General features: G+C 41.7%; 1 protein-coding gene across 4 annotated transcripts in view; it reads left to right on the forward strand.

Moving 5' to 3' along the window:
- DMD (dystrophin) overlaps nt 1–26,924 on the forward strand; it is a gene marked incomplete at both ends in the record, with an annotated part of 1,339,794 nt that overhangs the window by 1,237,344 nt on the left and 75,526 nt on the right. For all 4 annotated transcript variants that reach the window (XM_082008889.1, XM_082008891.1, XM_082008888.1 and 1 more), the window contains one exon: nt 24,856–24,917. In XM_082008889.1, the coding sequence (XP_081865015.1) occupies nt 24,856–24,917 (62 nt within the window). The remainder of the gene's footprint in view (nt 1–24,855; nt 24,918–26,924) is intronic.

Consider the following 26,924-nt stretch of genomic DNA (forward strand, 5'->3'; position numbering starts at 1 on the left):
GTTTGTCACTTCTACTTTAGAATCTGTACCAAGTAGTGGATTCTGCTGAGAATCTGTAAAAGATGCATGCATCGTGAAACATGGTCAATCCCCCATTAAGTGCAGTGTGCCCCTGTTCTGTGCTGGTTTTGGGGTTTAAATGATGCTACTTATTTATTCTTCGGTTTTTTGCCTCTCAGGAATTGAAATGTAAGTGCATGTATCATCTCTAGTGAAACAATATTCAGATATCATCTTGTCTCACACAGTTTAGAATGGGGGAAAGAAGAAAAGGGTGCTCCCCCCAAGGGAAACCAAGGTAGACTGTGAGTGTACTCCAGTCATAGAATCACAGAATACCAGGTTGGAAGGGACCTCAAGGATGATCTGGTCCAACCTTTCTTGGCAAAAGCACGGTCTAGACAAGATGGCCCAGCACCCTCCCCAGCCTAATCTTAGAAGTGTCCCACGTTGGGGAATCCACCACTTCCCTGGGGAGATTATTCCAATGGCTGATTGTTCTCACTGAAAAATTTTCCTCTTGTGTCCAATCGGAATCTCCCCAGGGGTAACTTGTACCCATTATCCTTCATCTTTTCCATGTGACTCCTTGTAAAAAGGGAGTCTCCATCTTCTTTGTAGCCACCCTTTAAACACTGGAACATGGTGATAATGTCTCCCCTAAGCCTTCTTTTCTCAAGGCTGAACAAACCCCGTTCTCTCAGCCTTTCCTCATATGGCAGACTTCCCAGACCTTTGACCATCTTTGTGGGCCTTCTCTGGACCCTCTCCAGCCTGTCCACATCTTTTTTGCACAGTGAGGACCAAAATTGACCACTGTGTTCCAGGTGTGGCCTGACAAGTGCTGAGTAGAGAGGGGTAATGACTTCTTTATCTCTGCTGGTGATGCCCTTGTTGATGCAACCCAGCACCCTGTTTGGCTCGCTTTGCCGCAGCAGCACGCTGGTCACTCATATTGAGCTTGTTGTCCCCCAGGGCCCCCAGGGCCCTTTCCACAGAGCTGCTCCCCAGCCGGGTAGATCCCAGCCTGTGCTGCACTCCTGGATTATGTTTTCCAAGGTGCAAGAACTTACATTTCTCTTTGTTGAACCTCATAAGGTTCTTGTTAGCCCACTCTTCCAGCCTATCCAGGTCTTCCTGCAGGGTGGCTCTCCCTTCCAAAGTGTCCACTTCCCCACTCAGTTTGGTATTGTTATCAAATTTCATCAGGGTACACTCGATCCCATCATCCAGATCACTTATGAAAATACTAACAGCATTGTGCCCAATATCTATCCCTGGAGGACCCCACTTCTGACAGGTTGCCAGTTTGAAAAGGAGCTATTTACCAACACCCTCTGTGTGTGGCCTGTCAGTCAGTTCCCCACCCACCGCACAGACCACTTGTCTAGATCGTAACACATCAGATTCTTTAGGAGGGGGCTGTGGGAAACCGTATTGAAAGCCTTGGAGAAATCCAGGTAAATAATGTCTTTTACTGGAAGAGGCGATGCTGGCTATTTTTTTTCCGGAGGTTTAAAGAGGACATAATCATTTGGAACCATGTCAGGGAGCATGTTGCAGCAATACTTTGCAGTTCAAGAAACAGTTTAGCACCACATCTCCTAAATGCACCCTGAGGCATCCTGTTTGCCTACGTTTTGTTCAAGCAAAAGCATGCAATCAATACAGGAAAAGCAAGAGTTGTCCTCTAGAAACAAATATTTTGTGTGCAGACAGAGAGGGGTTAAGAAAAGAAAAGCATGGGGAAAGACATTGAGGAAGGTGGATGATGAGGGGGTGAGGTCAGTAGAAGGACTACTGTTTTAATTTGATGTATCCTGGCTTGTCAGTAATGAGCACAGATCAGATGTAACTAAATGTTCTCTAGCTTTATGTCTTTGGGTTTTAATTTGGCACAGGAAGGTTCCTTCTTTCCTCTTCATCTTCTTAAAATACTTCATTTTGCAGATTTTTGCAGAGAAGAGTCTGTAATGAGTAAACACACTTTAGTGCCTTGCAAAAGCCAGGGTATAATCCATTCCATAAAAGATAGTCTTGTATTTTAATAAATGGGGCACATTTTCATACAGTGATTGCCTTGCTAGTACCTGCCCTTGCAGGACTGATTAATTTTTCATCTAGTAAGATCTGCAGAATTGGAAAACCTTTAAAAATGGTGAATACACATATACCCGAGGAAAATCACTCTCAGGTTAACTAAAAAATATCCATATTTTAATATCCATCCAAAATATCCATACTGGGTTGACAATGACATCTGGTGCTTGGCACTTGGAGAGCTTTAACACAGAATGGGACTTGCTCTAACTCTGAGATTCTGAAACTTCCACATATATGTCCCTTTGTTCAAACACTTATTTTCTTTCTTTTACAGAAGCACCTTTTTGCTAGGTCACGTTAATTTTCCCCTGTGCTGATTCACTCTATTTTCCTTTTTTGCTGCTTATCAGAGGCTTTCTGGGAGATTCAGCATGCTAAAGTGGTTAATTTTCTCTCTTTTAGACTTCCATACTCTACTGCAGTGAAGTTACTTACCGAACTGTAATATTTTGCAGAATTTTGCCATTTGATCTTCTTAGATTCAGTGGTGAAGTGGAGCATTGTAAAAACTGAGTAATTTTCACTGAATGCAGAATTCAGTCTTCATTTAGCTAAAAGGTTTCATGCCTAGCATTCTGTCTAAGCAAGCTGCTTTGTAACTCTGAGTAGGTTCAATACTAGTTTCTTGCAATGCTGAATCTATAATCATCAAGTAACCTACATTTTTTTAAATCAACTTTGGAGATCTTTTTAGATTACAAGCATTGAACTACAATATCATTAGAAAGATTTACCTAAATTGCAAGGGGGTTATAGCCTTGTTTACTGTAATAATGACAGGCAGAGAGGCCATTTCTGGGAAGGCTCAGTGACAGATTACTATTTTCCATTCTAGACTCCATTCATTCAGGGACAGACCCTTGAGCAGAGTTGTGTCAAATGAGAGGAAACTGCCAGTTTCCCATTTATCCAAAATAGGTAAACACCGTGTTTCCCAAAATATATGTATGTATACTTTCTACCTGTGCCTGTGCTTGAAAAAGCTATTATTGAAGCTGTTCGTCGTTAAAGATGTTTCTGCGTATGGTCTGGAAGTACAGAAGGACACGTACGTCTCTGAGTAGGATTTCAGATATGCTATACTAGTTGCAGATGTCCCATCTAAAGAGTGAACTCTGAAAGCAGAAATAAGCAAATGAAATACCCTCAACTCTCTGTTTCGTATCTTAATCTTCAGAATTATACTCAGCTTCAACCTATAGAAACCCTGGAGAATGGAAATAAGTGGCTTGCAGCTGTTTTGCCGAGTGTAATAGTCTATGTGTTTTGTAGCTGGCAATGTCAACGATTACAGGACTAAAAAATAAAAAACAAGAGTTAGAACTACTAAACTTAAACCACAATTTTATTTCTCCATCTATAAACTTTTAGTGCAAGTAATTTGGAATAAAGGCATCTTGACATTTTACTTCAGTGTTTAGAAGGAAATTTCTTCCAGGTTTCTGCCAGTGAGAGCATTTTAGCCACTAGGACCCAGTTGTTGAAAAGCGTATTTTATGTCTATACCTCAGTTTACTTTATGTATCACCTGAAAATTAGAGGTTAAAAAACTTATTTCCAAAGGTCTCTTAGTGATGAGGGCACCACCATTTCCAAATGCTGGTTTGAACTTCAGACTTCTGAACTGAGCTGTTTTGACATAAATCATCACGAGAAGCATAGATGGAAACCAACAAAACATTGTCTTTTGGCCATAGGTGCACTCACCTTATTTGTTCCTTTAATTACTGCCTGTTAATGGAAGTGCTTATTCTTTTAGTACTGCTGTGACATTACCAAACAGTTTAAAACACTTAGCAGACTGTTCTATTGCACGTGGTGTTCTATATCTTCACATTTGACCAGTGTTTCCTCCTGCACATTCCTCATTCACTTGCTTTTCCACTGTTTCGATTGTGCTATGGCACAAAAGCAATTAAAACCTTACTAATATGGTCGTTACATGTTAGTGCTTGCTTGCATATGCTATTATTTCATCTCTTTCCAGTCTGAGGGAGGAGTAAGTATTTATTCGCACTCTAACAATCTTGAAATGAGCAGGAGAACCTAGAGAAGACTCCGAGTTATGGTGGGGGCCCGTTTAAGCTCCCATCAGACTTACTGTCAGAAGTTTGGAAATCAAATTTCAGTCCTGCACCGAAAGCAGCTTGCATGGATTGAGAGAGATGTTCATTGATTTCAGCAGAGTTACTTCTTCTTTATAACAACGTAAAATGGATCAGAATCTGGCACTCAGCATTTCCTCTCATGTATCATGTTTGTCCACTTCAGTGCTCAAAGTATTGTGGAATAAACATTTGCTGCTGGCAAAACGCAAATATGTATCTGTACAGTTTTCTCTTGAGAAAACTGAGCACAAAACCCTCAGTGCTGCTTTGCTCCGAGGCATTTGTTCACTGCTCTAGAAATAAGGAGTGGAAAAGAGCCTGTCAGTGTGAATCCCTTATCAAAGTCGCCGATGTGGGTACGCCCGCATCATGTGGTCTCGCAATAGTTCTCTTCCGTTTAGATCAAGTCACCAACGGGACTCCTTTCTCCTGTGTCCGTGTCTGCCTTGGTTTTGGTCAATGGCATATATTTATAACCCCCAGAGACCTCCCAAACAATTCTCCCTCAGTACACGTGGTTTTTAAAGCACTTACCAACATTTTTCCGCAGTTTTATAAACCCAAATTGAATTTCTGCTGACTTTAAACGGATCTTTCTGACTCTTACGCACTCTTCTTTGTTGTCTCCGTTATGCGCAAGTTTATCTCCTACAAATATTCATTTAAAGTCCTGGGAACTCAGTGTTGCTCTGGCACCTCCAGACTGAAGTTCTCCTTATCCATTTTGCCAGTTCTGCAGCAAGTTTCGAGGACATTGACAAAGACCGTCGCTGCCTTGCCTTGCCTTGTCTTGTTGCATCTTGCAGATTTTCTCTCTTTATTACATCCTCCCAATAATTTTTAGACATTTACACCCATACACTTTCCTTAAGTCACAGCTTTCCTCTTCTTTGTGGAGAAGTTAAGCAAAAGAGAAAAACAACTCAAAAAAAAAAAAGAGGAAACTGCCTCCTGTCTTGATCTCTAGATTTTCAGTTTTCCTGAATAATTTGCTCTCCACAATATTTCCTCTCTGAGCTCAGCCTGCTGTAAGGCTCCAAAACCACAGCTCAAATATATTCTAATTTTATACTCTTCAGTTCTTTTTGCCACTATCTCAAAGTATGTGATGTGTCTCAAGTAAGAGCATTTAGCTGCTTTTTTTTTTGTTTCAGAATCCTTCCTGAATTATGCAGAATTTCCTTTTTAAATTTACTAAGAAAGTAACGTATGTGCTGGTGAATAATGAGTAAATCTCTTCAGCAAAAGAATAACAATTTTTTTTTTTTTAATGTAAGCTCTTCATAAGTGTAACACGTACCAACAACCTTTAACACAGCTTCACCTAGCAGATTCCCATTGCAAGTGAGACCAAACAGGTGGCAGCCCTCAATCAGCGCCTTGTTATCACTGAGAAGCTTTGATCTACCTAATGTATAATAAATAAGATTCTGCATTTTAATCATCTTGCTGCTTTCATATCACTTGTGTGGCACAGTCTTACTTTATTTCAAAAAACTCATCCTGACTTTGTTGATTTTTTTTAAATTAGATTATTTTTGATCATTTGTTTATTTCAACATGCGTACCAGTAAACAGATGATATACCAGCTGGAACTTATTATACTCTATACCCACCACTTCCCTATTTACCTTTGTCCTATTGCTATGCCTGCAAAAGATGTAGCAATTCTTAATTTTTTAATTATTATTTTTTTACTTTACACCATGTAAGAGACTGACCAGGTGATCCCTTTGGGTTAGGATATTGGCTGATGGTAAATTCAGTTAAGGTTAAAGTCCTCTGGTTTCTACATCTACCCCTCATTCTACAGCTGCATTATGCCCTTATGCTCCAGTGAAGACCAAAAATTTATTTTAGGAATGAAACAAAAATGAAGGATTCCTTACAAAAAGGAATCTCAATTCTGCTCTTACATATACACACCAATCTAAGATTGTTTGTGTAGTGCTTTTAGTAATTTAATACTCACATTGCTATTTAAATTCCCTGTACTTAGTTGCGGTGAGTCTGATTGTGTCAAGGCAGGGAGGATCAGATCAAACCATATCTATAACAAAGGCATTATTGAAACCAATAATATTTACACAATAAATGAACATATAAGAATAATAACATAGAATAGGTCTACACTAGTTATGTGTAGGTCTTTTTTTCAGACAATGTGCTTTATACTGAATTCACTGAAATCCAGTGCTAAAATTCTTACAAAATTATGTACTGTCAAACTTAGCACTTTATTAAATGTTGAGTTAGAAAGAGGAAAAGTATAGAATAGACACTTAAATTGTTTTGTAAAGGGTTATTAAAATTATCCTCTTAATTGCAAATTACACAAGAAGGCAAAGTAGAGAAAAATATAATTTCAGCATAATGACCTAAATCAAGAAAATAAGAACTGTCTTTTTCAGTGTTGCAGTTGGTGGCTGGAACTGATTTATATAAACTGTGCCCATGTAGGAACAAGTAAACCCATGAAATTAAAAATCCATCAAATTGTTTTAAGTGAGAGGATGGGACAGTCTGCCAATGTGAGAAGAACCTGTACTCACTAAGGAATGCAGCCAAAATTTTGTTTGGAAGTAAGCTTCAGCTCAGTATGTAGTACGTGATGCGCTAAAAAGGGTTAGAGGGTCGTCGTTGCACGCTATGTTTTTGCAGTTTACAAACTTGGCAAGATGCTGTAGTGTATGTGACCACAGAGGAGTCCAAGAGAGCAGATGAGTATTCTTCTAAGTCCTGCCTTTTGCCAGTTTCTGATAGAAATTGCTACCTGAACCAGTTCTTTGTACGTAATGAAACCTTTAGAAATCAGTGCCATGAGAGCCAGCTGCTCTGCTGGAATGCATGAGAGGCGCTTCTTCAATTAGTTAACTCTGTACCAGGTTACAAAGTTTTTGAATGGAAATAATAGTTGTTTTTCCTTAAAGACTTGACTGCTGCAAGCTTTGGAAATTGCATATCGGGCATTTGTCACCCTTTAAAAGATATTATAATATGGCTGCTCTGCTTTGGTAGTGAGTTGGTTTTGTCAAATCAGTTGCTTTCTGGATAGAAAATCACAGAGGTTTGAGCTGATCTAGAATTCTTCTGGTTCCCTCAGTGTAGGGAGATATTTTGGCCATTTAACGTCATGGATTTATTCTGCAGGACCAGGACAAACTAGTTTCAAAAAGATACTGCAGTCGTTGCAGCGATGGGGCTGCAATCGCTCCCACAGTAGGTCAGACAATTTTAAATTAAAAAAAAAAAAAAAGTGGAGTTTTTAAAATTATATATGTATTTATATCTGTAAATAAAATCATGTCGTAGGTCCACAGGAACACTAAGTGGGAAAGAGAGGAGTACCAAGGCCGGTTTGCTTTAGAGCGGTCCAGCGCTCAGCACTGTGAACAAGAGTCACTGCATGAAATTTGGCCCAAGGGATGATTATTATTCTCAGGGCAGACGCACACAGCAGTGTAGATGTAAGATAGCATGCTACTAGAAAGTCTGAATAACCAAAATATTGTCAGATTTGGAGAGTTTGTCTCCCTCAGCTGTTTCATAGACCAAATAATTTGATTAAATGGCAGAATGGATGTAATCCCACTGGCCTTGTTTGTTCTCTCCAAATTACCATCAAGTTTCATGTACAATGTTGACATGGAAATAACTATCAAAAACAGTCACTTTCTTCATCTCTGACCCAACAGAGTGCACTGTCATCACCAAATTATAATTTTCATTGCATATAATCCCTTTTAAAATTTTAAATAAATGCTAGCCTCAGTGAAGTGTAATGTTTACTATGAAAATTATCAGACAAATAATAAAAATATGGCATAAAGTAAAAAAAAATATTTTGGGGAGAATAGAATACTTTTAGTGATGATACCTTACTCACAAAAAAAAAATACATTTCTTCTCTTTGAATCCTAAATTGTAGCTCTTAGAATAAAGCCAAATGTATACTCAGTATGGCAAGCTGCTAAAAATAAAACTCTCCAAAGGTTTTAGTTGAGTATTAAACACACTGATTTGATAAAACCAGTGGATTAGATGGGGTCTAATCCTTCACTCCCTGCTTGGGCTCTATTTGGCAAAATACTTAGTCTGTCAGCTTCTGCAAATCTTTGCAAACTTATTTTTATCCTTAATAAATTATTTGCTCTGTCAGTTACCCTGAAAACAGAACAAATTGAGGGACTTGGGTGGAAGGATAATAATTTGAGAAATAATGACTACAAATTTTTAAGAATGAGAAAGAAGAGCAACTGCAGCAACAAAACTATGGAAAAGTAACAAGAGATTCATTTACGAATGCTGATAAAAAGAATAATGTCCATAAGCAAAAATAAGTTTCATTGCTAAAGTACAAAAATATTTAGACACCACATATCTTAACTCAGGTTTTATTTAAAAAGTAAGGTTGAAGGTCTTTTTTTCATTTTCCCTTGGCTGATGTGTGTTAGTGTAAAGACTAACAGAAATTGTGCTAATTGTTTGCAAAATGGCATTTGGTTCTAAAGCTGGCAACCATGAGCCAGAGCTGTTGATAGTAAATGAAGGAAAGGCTTTATCTTGAGAGAATAATGAAAATTTAAAACACCACCATATTTTCTTAATATGACAGACTGATTTTGTTATTTTGGGGCTTAAGGACGAACGCTCAAACAGTTGTAATGTTTTCTAAGACAGGATGTGTGAGTTTAGATGATCCTTCTTTCTAACTTTAAGGACACTAAGAAAATCATCTTCTACACAGTAGTTAATATATTATCTGTGTATTAAATTTATGACAGCATAAAATTCCAACTTGTAGACACTATTAAATTATCAAATGGTTTGTATCCTGTGCATGCTCTGCATTTGTAGCGTACTATGTAGGGAAAAGTTGGTTGAATTTAATACATTTTTTTCCTTGAGAGGAAGGTGGCAAAACTGTGGGATGTTTCTTATGACTGATAACATGTAAATAGGTATTTTGAACTTCTCAAATAATCTGGCATTCTTTGTCATGTGGGGAGGGAGATGATAAAGATGGGTAGCTCTGCTTTGTCCTAGCAATAAGTATTTCAATTTAAGTCTGAAATATTTTAGAAGAGCTAAAGATGTTGATATGTTAGAATTGCAGGTTGGCATTTCTGATAATGTGTTCCAGGGAGTTAGATGTAGCAGCAGGGGTCTAAGAAGGTTTGTATGGACCACAACCAAAGTTTCAATCCTTAATATTTTAGGGCTGTGTGGATTGTTCAGGATTTAGATTGCACTTTTGAAAGCAGTTTCTTAAAGATGAAGAAAATTGTTCCAAATATAAATTTGGAAATTGTTGATTAGTTTAATGAGGAAAAATGCTCAGTATAGCAGTATAGGAAGAAAAAAAATATATTTTGGCTGATTTTGAGCTCCATACAGTCACCATTGTCCTTAATTTAACAGTGGACTATGGTAGGTCCTAAAAGTCATCTGTGTACCTTTAGCCATAAATGTCAAGGCTCTTTAACTTGTGTAGACAAGGCATCTCATTGCAAGTTTTTCATAGCGAATTTGGCTTTGTTGTTAGAAAGCGAATCTTCATTTTGAAGGTTTACTCGTTCACTAAGGGATTTCTTTTTCTATTTGATAACAGAGGTCAGAGAACTGAATGAAGGTACACTGGTAGAATTGCAAGCTATTTGAAGCCTTGTTGAGATGTACCATGAGAGGTTTGGCTCAATTCAAACGTATGCAACACTGAAAGTATACCTACTCGTGGAGTTCCATTAAATGCATTTGAGGTTGTTATTAGACTTAGTTAGACATAAAGTTGAAACTGTGCAATACAGTTCAGCAACACTTTTTTTTCTGTCAGCTAGCATCCACAGGATTCTTTCCTGAATTAACTGCCAGCTCCTGTGCCAAAGGCAGAAGGAACTACAGAAAGATACCTAAGAGCAAAAGCTGAGAGGACTACCTTGTTAGGGAGAACCATATTATAGTTAAGTAAATGGAAGGAGCAGAAGCTGTCCAGAATTATGTGAAGCATGTGCCAAAGCGTAAATGCTTGAGCTTGCCACAGGAGACTTGAATGAAATCCTTTTCTCACACTTAGCTAAGAAATAATTTTTATCTTGCCTTAAAATTCCTTTGTATCCCTCTTTACTGAAGTATTTAAGTGCTAACATACATTTAGATTCAATTAGGATAAAATAATATCCGTGCCCTAGGACATGGCTCCATGGTAGCTGATACTGATTCATCTGTCTCTGGAAGCACTAGTTAATGTACGTATCTGTATGTCTATGTTTGTTTCAAATGACTGTATATATAAACACTAATTTTCACTCTTTGGAATGGACAAGATGAGGCTATTGCCACTTGCCATTAAAGGGCACTGCCAGAGCTGTATGAACAATTGCCTTGTTTTGTAGTGAAGTTAAAGTACATTTCCCATAGAATGTTGTTTTGAAATGAAATTTTAAAAATCAGTTCCGGAAATGCCAGATGAGAAACTTTTCCTTTCCAGAATTTTTTTCTTGCTGTTAACCAAGTCTGCCCTCAGTTTGGGAATAGTTGCACAACCCTAAACCTAAAGCTGCATTTCTATGCAAATAAACCACAAGAAATGTCACCTGGCTCAGATGAAGGAGTTAGCCTGGATGGAATTACTGGTGAGGCTAGTTAGGTGTAGCTGCTGCCTCCTCCCATTGACTTCTCCAGGCTGGTTCCTTCCTCAAGTGCAGTGCTGCACCTTCCCCTGATTTCTGGGTCCCCACATAAGACATTTAGGAAGCGAGAGCAAAGCCATCATGCTCTGCAGGGAGAGCAAGCTTTGCTCAGGTTACACCAGGGTGTTGGGAGAAGCTAAAGACTCTCCGGTTTTGAAACTAAATCAGCGCAAATTTGATTTGCCACGGAGGGAGAACCATTGCTTTCTCACGTCAGGGCTCTGTGTGGCCCAGCCTAGGGAAAAGGTTAGGACTAGACCTCAGACTTATCATATTTGCTAAGGTCAACAACCTCGACAGGTTTGGGAATATGATAGAATAGCCTAGTGCGTACAGAAAAAGAGGCAGGGCCTTTTGTTGTTGGAATTATATATTATAATGTTATGTATAGTATAGTATAATCATTGAGGAAATGATATGGTAGTTATGACAGGTTCAAAGTATATTTTAAAGCAAGAAAAACTACAAGTTCTGTGAGAACACAGCAAACCACCCATCGCTAAAATACAGACACCAAAAATTGAACACATTAATTCAAAGGTGCAAAGTTTGCCTAGCTAGTGGTCTGATTGGGAACTTGCCTGCGTATGGCTGTCATAAAATGCAATAGATTTCATTGTTCTCTTCTTCTACCATCTAAGTGCAGCCTTACCATTGGAACATCCCAGTATGTAGTCTCCTAGCATGATCTAAGTGGCTTCTTTTTCCCAAATGAATATTTTCTCTTCTAGATAATATTTGCATAGGGACATTGTGAAAAAATGTCCTCAATGCAAGAAAAACTTTTCTGTTTGTATGATATTAGTCACAAAAAAAAAGTTTTGACAATGTCAAAAATGCACGTATTATGGAATGCAACCAAAAAGTAAATTCGTAAAAAAAGGAAGGCATGCTTCTCCTTTAACGTCTGTGGAAGCCTGTGGGAGAGAGGGCTGCTCCTTTAGGGACCAGGAATGAGTGCTAGCTAGCATCAGATTTTCGGGGCCCTGAGTGAAGCAGGACTGCAAGATGCAGAGTTTCTTGCTATTGAGATCTATACATTGACAGGAAACAGTAGAGAAGTTAATGATTTGGGAAGCCAGCTTTTGTCTTTGCAACACATAATTTTATGCATGGAAAGAAAGATTTTGAGGTGAAAAGTGAAAAAAAGAGTTTATGAAATCCTCTTATTTTAAATCCACCAGGAGGCAAAACCATCATTTATTTCTAACTGGGCAGGCAAAGAAAAGTAAGAAATGGAGTTTGCCTTCATTGTTTTGTTTAATTTATCCTTATTAGTCTGCATTTTTTCTCAACCTTACTGAAATAATAACCACTCATTTTGCCAATACAGATTCCTCAAACCAAGCATTTACTATGGTATAATTATTATTTTTCAAGCCTTATTTGTGTATTGTAAAGATCAGCAAGCAGTTTTGCTTAGCATAAGTTTTCTGCTGGTAGATTTTAAGTCTTTCTTTATAGCGTTTTTTTGGGGTGGGGGTTTTTTGTAAGCTTTCCAAAAGCCTTACTTCAGAGGGGTTTTTAATACATTTTGTTATCTAGCATTTTGCTTCTTGATCTTCCCATTCTTGGGACTATTCACACTCCAATTCATTTCCATCCCAGAAGAGCAGGGGTTATTCCTTTTTTACTTTTCTTTATTTCTTGTGGTTTGGTATGGAAAGGAGAAAAGAGCTTTTGGTATTTACAGGTGCTTACCTGAAGAGCTCATAACCCTGATGGAACCCGGATGCGCCATCCACTGCATGGAGCTATGCGTGTAATCTTAATTAATCTCAGTCTCATTCTGCTCCTCTTTTCAGGGTCATACACCTGGCAGTAGAGACTGAACAAACACTCTGTTAATGCAGGGTGTCTAAATTGTCACTGCCAGCTTAAAAAAAGTATCCTCTCCAAATTAGCCTTTCCAAGATTCCACTAGGATGAGATTCGTACGTATATCTAACGTATCTAAAATGACAGGCACCCTCTCATTCATCTTTTATCAACAGCATGCAATGCAGTGCGACATAAGGCACACACAGGCTGCTCCCGAGGCTCCGTGATGCTCATCTTGTAGGGTGACTAAGATTTCAGTTTTAATCAGGTGTCTTTACTATAGTGAAAGCAAGTAGAGAAATGCGGAGGTTGTGTCGTTGTGCCTTCGGCAGGAGCAGACATACTCCCGTCACACAGGCTGGGTACCAATACTTCCCATGCCTTCAATTGCTGCAAGGTTTGTAATATTTACTGCAGAATGAGTTTTATTTAAAAACAAAAAAAAAAAAAAAAGGAAAAGAAAATAGTAAGGATTCCTCTTCCTACTCTGTTCCAAGAGCATCTCAGTGAAACATGTCAGGTAAATCCCTGTGAGCTTCACTTACCAGTTGCACAGCTGCCTTACAGTGTGGAGAACAAGCCCCATCTAAGAAGCAGCACCTGCTAATCTCCCTTCACATAGGAGACAGATTGGGTTTCCCTCTGGACAGAATGCAGTATGCTCCTTCTCTGACTCTCCCGTGGTGTAAATAACTGATTATAAGTACACAGAGCCATGAATGTTTTAGTAGGTCTTTAATTTACAGTGCAGTGCTGGGGAAAATGAACACAGAATTTCAAAACTATTTTCTTCATTGCATTTACAGTATTTTAATGTGCTTCCAAGGGTAATGTGCAAACAGCCAAAAAAAAAAACCCCAAACCAGCAGCATCCAAACCAGTATTCTCTTCTTGGCTCTTCTGAAAGAGCTATCAACAAATACCAAAAAAATCCTGGAGGTGTCAGCCCTTGGAGCATGTTTAAGACAGATGATCCAGGAAACTGTCATCGTGCCATCCAAAGTGAATCTTACTATTTATTTTTACCAAGAAAAAGAAAATAGACTCACACAAGGCACCACAATGTCGTCTTATATGCAAGGCAAGTGCTTGCTAATCCACTACCCAGATAACTGAGAAATAGTAAAGCCACAATTACAAGGGGGACTACATGCTTCACAGAACTATGAAAGCAAGACTAAGTTAATAGGAAAATGTTGTATCTTCACTTTCAGTGACAGTAAAACTAAAGAAATGTCACTTTAGTTTTCTAACTCATAAAGGGCTAAACTTACAAGAAGACTTAGTATCATAGAGTAGTTTGGCTTGGAAGGGACCTTTAAAGGTCATCTAGTCCAACCCCCCTGCAATGAGCAGGGACAACTTCAACTGCATCAGGCTGCTCAGAGCCCTGTCCAACCTGACCTTAAATATTGCCAGGGATGGGGCATCTACCACCTCTCTGGGCAACCTGTGCCGGTGGTTCACCACTCTCATTGTGAAACGTTTCTTCCTTAGATCTAGTTGAAATCTGCCCTCTTTTGGTTTAAAACTGTTACCCCTTGTCCTATCACAACAGGCCCTGCTAAAAAGTCTGTCCCCGGCTTTCTTATGAGCCCCCTTTAACTACTGGAAGGCTGCAATAAGGGCTCCCCTGAGCCTCCTCTTCTCCAGGCTGAACAACCCTAACTCTCTCAGCCTGTCCTCACAGGAGAGGTGTTCCATCCATCTGATCATTTCTGTGGCCCTCCCCTGGATCCGCTCCAACAGGTCCATGTCTCTCCTATGCTGAGGGCTCCAGAGCTGGATGCAGGACTCCAGGTGGGGTCACACCAAGGTGGAGTAGAGGGGCAGAATCCCCTCCCTTGACCTGCTGGGCACGCTGCTTTGGATGCAGCCCAGGAGACAGTTGGTGTTCTGGGCTGTGAGTGCCCATCACCAGCTCATGTCCAGCTTTTCATCCACCAGTACCCCCAAGTCCTTCTCGGCAGGGTGGCTCTCAAGCCCTTCATCCCCCAGCATGTATTGATGGTGGGGGTTGCCCCGGCCCAGGTGCAGGACCCTGCACTTGGCCTGGTTGAACCTCATGAGGTTCACATGGGCCCATTCCTTGAGCTTGTCCAGGTCCCTCTGGATGGCATCCCATCCCTCAGGCATGTCAACTGCACCACTCAGCTTGGTGTCACCTGCAAACTTGCTGAGGGTGCACTCGGTCCCACTGTCTGTGTCAGTGATGAAGATATTAACAAAACAAACTTGTGCACTTAATGTCTGCCTTACTAAGCAGTTTTCAGCAAGGCCCTGCCCATTTCTGCATTCGGGTTTCCATATCTGTCTGTAACATGGAGTAGTGATGCTGATCTCCTTCATGAAACCTATGAAGAATTTTACTCAAACGATATTATTTAAGAAACAGTTATTTTATCTTCACATCATTATTTTTAATGTGTGTATGTCTGTGGCTCCTTCTCCACAGAAAAGGGACAAAATTCTGAGAAGAACATATTAAAATGAAAAATCGGCTTTCTCAAATGCAGAGATCCCAGTAAGCATTTGGACAGCAAGCAATGCAGTTGGACTACCTGAAAGTCCACTTCACCTTTTTTTTCTTTTTTTCTAAAAGATTTTTTGGGCAATATTCCAGCCTGTAATTAGTATCCCCCATTTATTAGGGGGCTGTGATTTCCCCTTAAGCACCTGGTGGTGTTAAATGTTGGAGAGACACCTTGATTAGATATAGTCCAGGACAAACCTACAGTATAAAAGAAATAAACACTGTTCTCTTTCTGATTAAGGTATCTATCTAGGTGCACAATTTGACTGAATAACTCTTGGATAAGAAAAGCACCACAGGGAATTAAAATTCTGCTTACTCTGTAATCCTGTTTTATTTTCTATGGGAAGACAACTGTCTTTTATCCAATAAATGGCTTAAAATTAAGATTGGCTTCAGTGACAAGTGCCAAAGATGGTCACAATTTACACAGCAAACAAAACATATTTTTATAATAAATCATGGTTAGTTTAAAAATAATTTGGAATAAGAGTGGTATTACTTGCATACATTATACAGCAAAAGTATAATTTTGACGTCAATCAAAACAGCTAAAAGCTTTTGTGAATTTGGAGACAACAATCAGAACTACATTAAATAGATTTTTTTAAATAAAATCAAATTATAAAGTCAATAGGCCTTAATCCCTTAATCCTTCAACATTCTTGTTTTCCCCTGGATGTTCTTGAGTGGGTAACAGTTTGATTTGGGAGATCAAAGGGTTAATTTGCTTTTCAGTCAAGGAATGACTCAGAGTTCCCCTTTATTCTTTAAAAAAAAAAAAAAAAAGTGCTGTGTGGCTGTAAGGTAGGGAAAAAAAGCCAAGAAAATGGATTCACTAATTGGGGTTTTCACCTGCTGTGAGTCTAATTGAATACAATGCTTTATTTGTAACTCAAGGAGAAAGAAGATTATGCAAAGTATGAGAAATTCAGACTGGTTTTTAAATTCTTATTACTTGGCACTATTGTATGGGAAAGAAGACCAACGCGCTAATAGCAGCATCAAGCTTCTGTTAAGGCAGACCAGGAAACTCCAGAAACAGTAAAAATTAAAAGGAATGTGTATCAGGGGGATCAGTACTAGATACTTCTTGAAAGAAAACAAACCACTTTTGGTGTGAAGTGGCAGGCTTCTGGCTGCCCCGCGCCCCTTTGCGTGACACCCGCAGCTGCTCCCTCCTTGTCACAGACCCTGAGGTTCCTCCCAAGTGATATGCTAAGCATCCTATTTTAAAGACTTAAAGAGGGATCTCTGCCTTCTTAAAACTTAGCTAAAGATGGAAAAAGGCGAGGTTGTTGATGTAACACAATTGACAGCCTTCAGCCAGTTCTTTCACCCCAAACCTCAGCTATCTAATATAGCAATTGATCTAATACCGGGTCCACTGAAGTAAATGGAAAATTCTCACAGCGTCTAATGAATTCTAACGTAGTGATTTATGTTTACACAAAAATTAATCCTCTTTTTTTCTTTCCGTGTTGGGCTAGTGTTGTAGATCCAAGGTAACCGAAAACTGTGAATTAGACCTTTTAAAACAAATTAAATTGTCTGGAAACTATGCGAATGTAATGTTTGATTCCCTTAACTTTCATATTTGCATTTGGGGGCCTGAAGGGTTGAACCTTGAGCATCTTGCACTTTTAGTGGTTCTAGGAAAAGACATGAGGGCTCTCCTTGAACCTCTTGTTGAGCTTCTCCTAAAATCAGGTACCTGGAGCCTTAAGGGGAGCTCTAAATATCCTGGTACTGAGGATAAAACTCACCAGGTTCGGCGCTTACTGACATCTATGTAAATGGGAAGGCAGTCTATGGGCCATTCCCGTGGTACGGAAACTACGGGCGAGGTGAATTTTCCTTGCTTCTAAGCCTGCATCTCCCCAGTGCAAAAATGGAGGGGTTTTGTACGTTTGAAGGGCACCCTTCTGGGTGGCTTTACCAAGACAGCACAGTCTGTAAGGCTTGAAAAACTGCTCGGTCGCCTGCGGGACTCGGCTCTCTACACAGCTTTACTTTCATGAATAAAGGATGTAGGTGTGGAACTTGAGCGAGAGGAGGCTGGCTGCGCTGGTTTGAAATGCTGGTGACACCAAACGGACATCGTTAGCTTTTATTTGTGTACCGAATACTAAGTAGGAATGAATACAAAGAAACACCACGACAGCTACTCGGCATGAGCGGAACTATTTCTTCTGCTCTGAAAATCCCGGGGGAGAAGCTCGCCCTTCCCAGTGGGGCCAAGGCAAGCCCTTAGAAACGAAATCGCCCGATTTTACTCGCAAATAAACCACCCGGCGGTCCAAGCACCGCAATTAACGGCTGAAACGCGAAAACCCGCGTTGAGGCCCATGTCGAACCCGCCCCAGCTTCGGTGCGCGTTGTACTTAAGTTTTCTTCCCAAGCCCGCGGAAAGGCAACCGGCCTGCCAGCCTCGGAGCGCACCCACCTCCCCGGCGGGACCCCCAAAAACGTCCGGGCGAAAGCCTCAAGGGCTTCCCTGATGGCTTCCTCACGCCGCCGCTCCAGAAGAGGAGCCACAGCCCCGCTGCGGGCAGGGTCGGGGACGAGGTGCCCTCCGGCCGCGCCGCCGCTGGCGGAGAGCGGGGCCCGGCGGCCTTTGGGGGTCTCCCCTGCCGAGCCGGTACCGCCGCCGGGCGGGGCGAGGGGCGGGGCGAGGGGCGGTGTTGGGCGGGCAGGCCCGCCCTCCCTGCCGGCTGGGGCGGCCGCAGCAGCGCGGGGCGGCCGCGCTTGTTCCTGCCCGCGCGGCGCCGCCGAGCCAACGCTGCCGCCGCCATGAGGGAGCAGCCCAAGGGGTGAGGGGGCTGCGGGGCGGCAGGTGCCGGCGGGATGATTGATGATGATGATGATGATGATGATGATGATGATGATGGTCGGGGTGGGGGCTCGGGGGCTCTCGGGCATGTCAGCCGAGTGCCCGGAACGATCCCGCGCGCGGCGGTGGTGGGAGAGTAGCGTGGGTAAGCGCCGGCTGTGCCGGCGGCGGGGGACGCGCCGTGCCTTTCGTTTACCCCGCTGCAGGGGGTCCGCTTGCCGCCCGGTTTCTCCTGGGAGCTTGAAGCGGCGTTTGATTCAACGCCCTTTTCCCTCGCACGAGGCCGGAGTTTGGCGCTGGACGTGCCTAGTCGGAAGACGTAGGACACGGCCATGTGAGGTCACGCACCCGCCTGGGTGTACCTGTGCAGATGCGGGCGGGCGGGGTGGAACCCTGAAGTCGGGCCGGGAAACCGTGGGTGTGCCGGGGGGCGCGGAGGGCTCCGGGGGGCGCCGAAAGCGGGCCGGGGGGTGGTGGGGGGGGTGCCTCTCTCCGTTACTGCTCGGGCTTTAAGGGGCAGCGCAGCGCCGTGCCGCGCTGCCGGTGTAGCACGTAGCCTCTGTTGTAACCTGGCTCGGGCGTGAACTTCAGCAGAATTCCTGAAAACAGACGTGCTTAGAGGTGCCTTGCTTTTTCCCGCAATTTCGTGCTTAGAAATCATCTTCCAAGTTAATAGGCAGAGGAAGCTGGGAGGGGGGTTCCCTGCGGGCTGTCGCGGTGTAAGTGCTCTCTCTTGTTGCTGTACGGTACGTCATACTGTCTTTTAACACCTATTGTAAAACATTTTCCAGCCTGGGACACCAGCAGCGTCCCCAGTCCTCATCTTAAGATGAAGCTGGGCTGAGAAGTGGTTTTTGCAGGCGTGTGCGTACGGAGCTGAGGAAGCCAGAAACATGGTTGTACGTAGGAGCTCTGTTTGAGGCCATCGCTGTTTGAGCCTGGATTTGTCAAGAACCTGCAGTGAAGTTCCTTTGGCAGAAGTGGAGAGGGTAGGCTTTGAAAAGCAAATAGATCAGAGGAGGAGTAGGGGGGTGCAGGCTCACCCGCCCTTAAACACTGAGCAGGAATCTTTCCCCGTGACAGAGCATACAAAATAAATGTTTAACGTCAAGGGGAGAAAAAAAGAGTTACTATTCCGTACTTGGCAGTTGATATTTGCCCTTCTCCTACTATTCATTTCCAGTATTGGCAAGAAACTTTAATATATATTGGTGCCTGCCTTCAGCAGTCTGATAAATCTGGCAAAAGCCAATAAAACACGCTAAAGTCAAATTCCTGCTGAAAAGACACTGATCCTTGGCTTAAACAGAAGTAATCTCTGCACAGATCAGTAGTCTCTAGATTTACAGATGAAAACAGTAGTCCTTTGTAAAGCACAAAGGAGTGCCACCTTTTTACATCGCTAATACTTTCCATAGCAGCAACTTGTTTTAGCTAAGGAATTAATGAAAAACTGTAAAAAGACAACTATTATGTCTTCCTTGCAATCACTGTCATCTACTGTTGAAAACGTTTTTCTTTTAAAGGAGCGGCAGTGTCTATTCAAACAAACAATTTCAATTGTATTTAGGTTAGTTTAGTAAAATCCAAACAACTCTATCATGTTTATTTTGGCTTTCTGACAACAGTCATAAGGTGGTTGGAATAACATTTTATTCATCTTAAAGGTGAGAGGTATTGTAAATTGTGTTCTTTGAAAATGGATCGGTTCGGTGCTTTGTAAAATATTACTTTAATTGTGGCTTTTTCATAAGTGTATGTAACTATTTATTTATTGCTACCTGATAGAATTTCTTATTCTGTGCGCATCTAGTTCGTGTTGCATTTTCTGAGGAGGGGTGAGGGGAGGAGTGCAGCAGAACTGGCTCTGGTATCACCGATGAAGAGAGATGTAGGAGTTTAAAAAGGACTCTGCAGTTGCAACCTAAAATTTTAGACTCTGGAGCCAAGCAATGAATACGTATGAGACTGAATCCTATATATATATTTAAAAAAAAAAGCGGGGGGGGAGAAGGAGTGCAATCAAGAATAGTTAAAGGGTTTGCGAATGTTTCTGTGTGGCTTATGCAGGAATGTTTGAGGGGGAATTTGTGCAGGAATTTGGGGGGGGGGGAGCATTGCTCTCCATTCCTACTTCTGCTGCTGTTCCTCAGAAGTAATATAAAACAAAGGAAGACAAAATAACTGTTCAGACTGATCAAGTTATAACAAGGGAACTGTAATTCAGCTAGGGTGTCAGTTAGGATATCATCCCTTGATTTCACGTTTTCAATCCTGTGTGTTACTGGCTCTGCCCAAAGTGATGAGAGACAAATCTCTCTGCTCTTGGCAGGAACTGAGGAGTTCACACAGGCATCGTGTGACAGAATTCCCCACATAAAAATTATCCTTGCTAATATAGTATAATATAATATAATATAATATAATATAATATAATCATCCTTTAATGAAGTGGTCCTGCGGTTCCCAAAGGATGTAATAAGCGAAGACTATGCTTTCATCCCACTGAATTATCAGTGTAGTTAGCGTGCCAGTCACGCCAGCGCCCAGGTGTCACCATTATCCGCTGCTGCTCTTTTCCTTTTCAGGCCTGGTTTTAATTTCCTTTACACCTTGGCAGGTTAAGTCAGGTGAGAAAGAGAAAAATACGCCACATGAGCCCACTTGTATTTTTATTTGTTGCAAAATGCCAATGATTTAAAAGCTAGTGACCAATTTAGTTGACCTAAACGTAGAGCCAAATTGAAGAACGTATCCTCTGAGCCTGTGCAGTATGGCACAACTACTGACTATGTGCACTGATGCCTTTTTATGTTGGTGGTTTGTTGGAAAAGCATCCCGAGTACTTCTTTCTGCACATATTCTCACCCCACTTTAGCTGCTGTTAGTCAAGAGGACTCAGACTACGCTTTTCATGTCTTTCTGACTTGCAGGCTGTAAAGGGCCTTGTTCACCGGAGTTTGAAACTCTGGCAGACGCTTTGCTGCAGACCTATTAAGGATGCTACAGCATTCCCAAGTGTGGTTGAGGCTGCCTGAAACTGCTGAGCTGGCATTTCACTTCAGACGGTGTTCACAATGAGGGCATACACACAAATCCTCCCCCACCGGTCCAACCCCAAAGCTCACAATTAACTGGCCTTTGAAAATGGCAAAGAGGCTTATGAAGAATAGCCTCGATGGAATCTAACCTTTCCTGGAGCTGCCCTTGTGTGCAGAATCGTTGATAACTTTCGGAGCTGAAAACGTTCGGTTAAGAGGCAAACGCCTTTTAGCTGGAGTGAAATAGCTGCAGCCTTCGTGTGTTCTGCATGTAAAGTACCAGCAGAATCTGCCCTGGCTCCGTACGGGCACTCAACCTCTACAGAAATCACAGCGACCAAGGTTCGGTTCCCTTCAAAACACTTGCTTTTTCTTGCACGAGCGCAGAGTCCGTCTCTGGGTCTCCTTCAGGGGACGAGGTTGAGCGATCCCTGCTGCACTGCCGAGGAGCAGGGCACTCTGCCCCACGGGTGGTCACTGCTGGGAGGGTGGCAGAGGCAGGAGATGTGGCACCTGGGGATGTGGTTTAGTGGTGGCCTGGGCAGTGGTGGGTTTACGGTTGGACTCGATGATCTTAAAGGTCTTTTCCAACCTAAAAGATTCTATGATTCTAAGAGTTAGGGTCTCTGCTGGCTTGACTTTTATTGCCTAAAGGAAGGAGTATTTCCTCTAAGTTGCAACCAAGTTTATAAATAAAGCAAAGGGTGGGGGAAGAGGGGAAGTGCACCTACCCTGCAAATTCGGTCTTAGTCACTTGCAGATGAAGTGAATAAAATCATTCCTTACAAAATGTACATCTCCCACGGTGTAAGGTTAATTGCCTTGAAGAAGAGCACACCAAGTAGTGGTTTGGGCTTACTGATATTAAAAATATCTGAAAACAGTTGGAGTCCAATGTTTCCTTGGCAATGGAAATTTTATTTGCAAGATCTTAGGAAAATCACTTATGTATTTTCAGGAAGATTAGTAACTGCCATAAGCTTAAACCAGGCACATTAAATTCACTGATAGGTGGTTGGGACTTACCATAAAAAATTAAATCAATAAATTACTCATCTATATAATGCTGATTAGTGATCAACCATAATAGTTTTCCACGTCTAAGATGATCCTTTTGTTCTTCTATCCAACACAGGCATGGAATTCCACAATCCTACATGGATACACCTTTGCCAGATATCTGATGGCTTTTCAATATTTTAATGGGGAATCGGTGCCTTTGAAGGCTACCAGGTTAACAGCTATGGAGTCTGAAGTGGTCCAGTTTATCCGTAGAACAATCTGGGGCTGCCAAACTAATTTCATAGAGAAAATTATGCAGATTATTTTCAGAGATTTCTTGTAACTGTGTGCGTAAGTTCTTTTTTCTCATTTTTATTACATGATTTGGCATATAAACCATGGTACAGTTGCTATCCAAATATCCCCTGCTTCTGGGGCTACCTGCCCGTGGGGAAGCAAGCCAGGGCAGTCAGGCTTATCCCTGGGGAACTATTGATCTGGGACTGACATGGGACGCAAACAAACTGTGGTCCTGGGTCTGTGGGTGCGAATGTTTATTTGGGTCTGCAGGCCGTTCACCTGAGTCGTCGCATCTCTGGCTACAGGGTTGTTCTGTGATGAATAGACTCCCTTCCTCTTTTCCTTTGGGCTGCTGGGGCTTCTGGCAGCCAAGCTTTTAGGGACTCAATGTGTAAATGAAACTGGTTCAGTTTTTCTTCAAATATGCAGTTTATACCTGGGTATGGTAAAAGCTGGTGGTGCTATATTCTCTCCTGCCCATACCAAGTGTGGTAGGAAATGCCGGAGCTCAGGTGCAGGTGGCTCAGATCCACAGGTTTTCACTTGAAGCTACCCAGTTTCTGCATTTAAAAAAAACTAGACTAGGCTCAGGTTTCTGAATATGATTGCAGCCACCTCCCTTTGCACTACTCATTTTTTACCACAGCAAAGAACAAGACTGCTTTTGCTCTTCTAGTGTCCTCCTCCCTCTTTCACTGCCTTCAGCCACCACAGGAATTAAGAAGGGTAGAGGATGCTGAGGTTGATGAGACAAGGCTTGTTTAAAAGCCTGTACTCAACTAGGGCAATGTTTTTTCCCTATGCTTAGTGCTTCTGATCCCTTTCATTCTTCCTTGGAGTTACAGGGCAAAATCTGGAAATATTATATATAGTAAGCTACTGAATATATAGAGGTTACTGGGCCAGTAAAGGATTCACATGGATAGCCTGTCAGAATTCTAAGACCAATATTAATAACTCATAGTAAGAAAACATGTCACGATTTTCTTTTTTCCTTGGGTGGGGGTGGTGTCGAAGTGATTCATTGAAAATTTTACCCCTTCTTAGCCTGTAACAGCTTAGACGTGTGCTTGGGAACATCGCTGCCTCAAAAAGAGAACTGAAGGACTGTTTGTTCTCTAGAACAACCTCGCTTTATCAGTCTTCCAGCGCACCGTTGGGTGTCCAGGTGCGTTTAGCCCGCTGGCTGGGTTGTGGCTTAGTCTCTTGGAGCTCCAGGAGCTCCGCAGCGCTGTGGATCAGGTCCTGCTCTCCTGCATATTTTCTCCCAAATGATGTGTGCGTGTTGGAACCAGGATGTCAGCTTTTTAAGTACAGGAATTGCAAATGGGATTGCTAGCAACTGTGCGCTACATATGCTCTCCAGAAATTCTTTTTTATGAATACTCATGGTTGTCTTTCAATGTAGCTGAATTGCGTGTGTGACCAAGACTTTATTTGCTGCAGGATAGATAAGGAGAATTTTCTTTCAAGTTTTCTACGTTAATGGAAACATGATCACATCAGCTACGCTGTCATTAAAAAAAAACATAGTATGTGTAACCTCAAGAGACATGAGTTGCTACTACACCCGCTAACACTTTTATTTTGTTGGCTTTCTCACACTGCATGTCTTTTGGCATGTCGTGTTGCAAAGCTAAAGACTGCTAGCCTTGATGCAGAGACCGTCCAGTTTACATTCTGGTCATACTGCGGGTTTTTCATAACCCCATGTTAGCTTCTCCCTGGCTGCCCAACAGCTCTGCTGCCTGGCACCGCACAGGGACCCGCGGGACCAGGGAGAGGGCCTGGGAGTCCCAGGGAACAAGGGGAGCAGCAATATGGGGGGTGCAAGGCATTGGCCTGGAAAGCGGTGTAAGCCGGTGGTGGGTCAGGGGGCTGTCGCCTGGGGATTTTAGTGCAAATGTTTGGACCGAAAGGAAGGGTTGCAGCTGCTGCATTGGGTAGCTCTTACCTACCATGTGGGAAAGAGCATATAGGATAAAGCAGGTCACAAATACCATGGATCTCAGTATCTGGTCAGAATTTCCATAAACGCTTTAAGAACTAAGCCCTCTTAAATGTCCGGCCCCAAGTTCGAAGGAACTGGAGAACGATCTGTACGAAACAAAGACTTTTTAAGAATTGGTCGGTGTGCTTACAAATTCCCCAAACCATTACGGCATATCTGAATACTTGCTGTCTTTTTTAATATTAGCCCTACTTTTAATTTTGTTTCTTGAGCCCATGCCTAAATAAAGCGCTCCGAGTTAACATCTCATGTTGAAAGAAGACATGCCTACCGCTGCTGAGACCCTCTGCCAGAGCAGCTCAGGCTGCTGGCGGTGCTCTGGCACCAGGCTCTGATGTGCAACCTGGATCACTCGCTGTGCGATGGAGATGATAGAAATTTTACTTTGCTAACTTTCGTGTTTTGTCTTGTAGCCATGAGACACAAACAACCTGCTGGGATCATCCCAAGATGACTGAGCTTTACCAGTCTTTAGGTAAGACACCTCTACCAGTTGTTTGGTTTTTTTTTTTTGTTCCCCAATCAAAAGGCAAAGATTTCCAGAAGTAGTAAAGAACAAAATTAAGTGAAAGCGAGAGGCAGTGCTTTTACCAAGGTTAACATTTTTTGCAAGGGAAATATGTAAGGCATAATAACACATTTCAAACATGCAGGGGAAAAAAAAATGTTTCAGCACATTTGGAATGTGCACTGGGTTTACGAAGTAATTTGGGTGCATTGTTGCAAGCTCTTACTGAAAGACTGGGACAGAAATAAAATAAAAAAAAAATCCTGAATCTTTTCACTGTCTAATCTACTTTACAAAAGGCAGATGAAAAAAATCACACCAAGCTGCTGTTAATGTTGACTTTTGGATGGTAGCAAGCCAATTGAAGCAATTTGCCAGACTGTGTTACCACTGCTTTATTTTTAAAGCACTTTCAATACTTGGAAGGCATGGCAGCTGTCATGATGTCATTTTGAATACCCAGATTGCATGCTTATTATGACTTCAGATGTGCCTCTCTGGTGGAGGGTTTTTTATTTTTTAGCAGCTTTGGGTTTTATTAACAGAAGGACATCTAGAAGATAAAATAGGTCAATCTGTGCTCTAGTATAGGCTGCTTCGCAGACCATTTAATAGCTAACTCTGCTTTTAATAGTTCTGTTAATAAAAAATGGCGGGTGTAATAAAAATTAAGCTATTTCTCTAAAAGAAATACCGTTTAATATGCTGCATTCGTAAAGGAGGTTACGTCTGTACAGCACATGTACATAAACCAGCTTTAAATGGGCCAGCTTGAGCACTAGCGCAGTCAAATCCAGCATTCAGTGCAGGCTTATTTAGCATGGTGAAAAATAGCTTAAATTATCTCCTCCTAAACTCTAGTTTAGCTGCTGAAAACAGTCTAATTATGCCAGCATAATCTATTTCAAGCTAACTCAGGTACCTCTACAGTGCTCTGCAGTTAAAGGCATGCCAAAAATACTTTAGAAAAGTGATACGATAAAATGGAATGAAACAGCGTGAATATTTTTTCCTTATAGTATTAGCATTGTGGCAGCAATTTGTTTTAAAAATTAACCAGAATACAGCTTTGTATGTCAAAAAAGGATAAGTTGTATAAGTTCAGGCTGAGCAGACAAGTATTGACTTGCTGTTTAATTATAACGTATTGCCCTGTTTGTCTCCTTTATGTTTCTAGTCTTAAAGTGAGTGGTTTAAAAGATTCAGGACAAATAGTAATTGCACATGCAGACATCCCTCTAATACAGGTTGTTCTTCAAACAGTTGCCTGTTAATTGAACCGCACTCTGACTCCGCAGCCGCCTTTGATCCAGCGATTGCATGATATTTCTGATAGTGTCGTTGGTCAGACCTAAGGTCCTGTGGCAACTGCTTTTATTCTGGTATTACCCTATTTCAGGTAAAGCACTCCTGATGATCAAGAAGTGAAGAGGTAACTGTATATAAGGGAGAAAAGTGTCCTGATGCGTTCAGGTCAACAGTTCAAAAGATGTGTCATTGCTGAAGTCAGTTTGCATTTAGTTTAACTGAGTTTTATCACTATGAGGCTCACCCAAATGTCAAGAGTTTAAGATATTCTTGTGTTTTACTGCATAAAGAAGGAACATGCTTAGGCAGATTTTGTTTCTTTTTCTTATAAAATCCTGCTGTTTTGGAATGTCCAAAACGGCAGTCCTCTTTCTGGCTAGCTTTATTTCTTTCGGGGTTGAGACTAAATGCTCATTAATATGGATGCGATGTTGATTTTAGCAAAGGATGCCTAATGCGTGTTTCTGTCAGTAAACTTAGGTGTTCATATATGTGTACAAAACAGATTGGACTAGGTGATTCTTTGTGCACTGCCACAATGGGTGAGGCTTTGATAAAAGTACTACTGAATAACCTACCAATTTATTTTATTTTATTTTTTGAATTGGGTGTATTCATCATTGCCTAACTCTCACACAAATTGCATAATACAAGCATAACCCGTTT

Source organism: Phaethon aethereus (assembly GCF_964289735.1).
Source record: "Phaethon aethereus genome assembly, chromosome: 1".
Taxonomy (NCBI): domain Eukaryota; kingdom Metazoa; phylum Chordata; class Aves; order Phaethontiformes; family Phaethontidae; genus Phaethon; species Phaethon aethereus.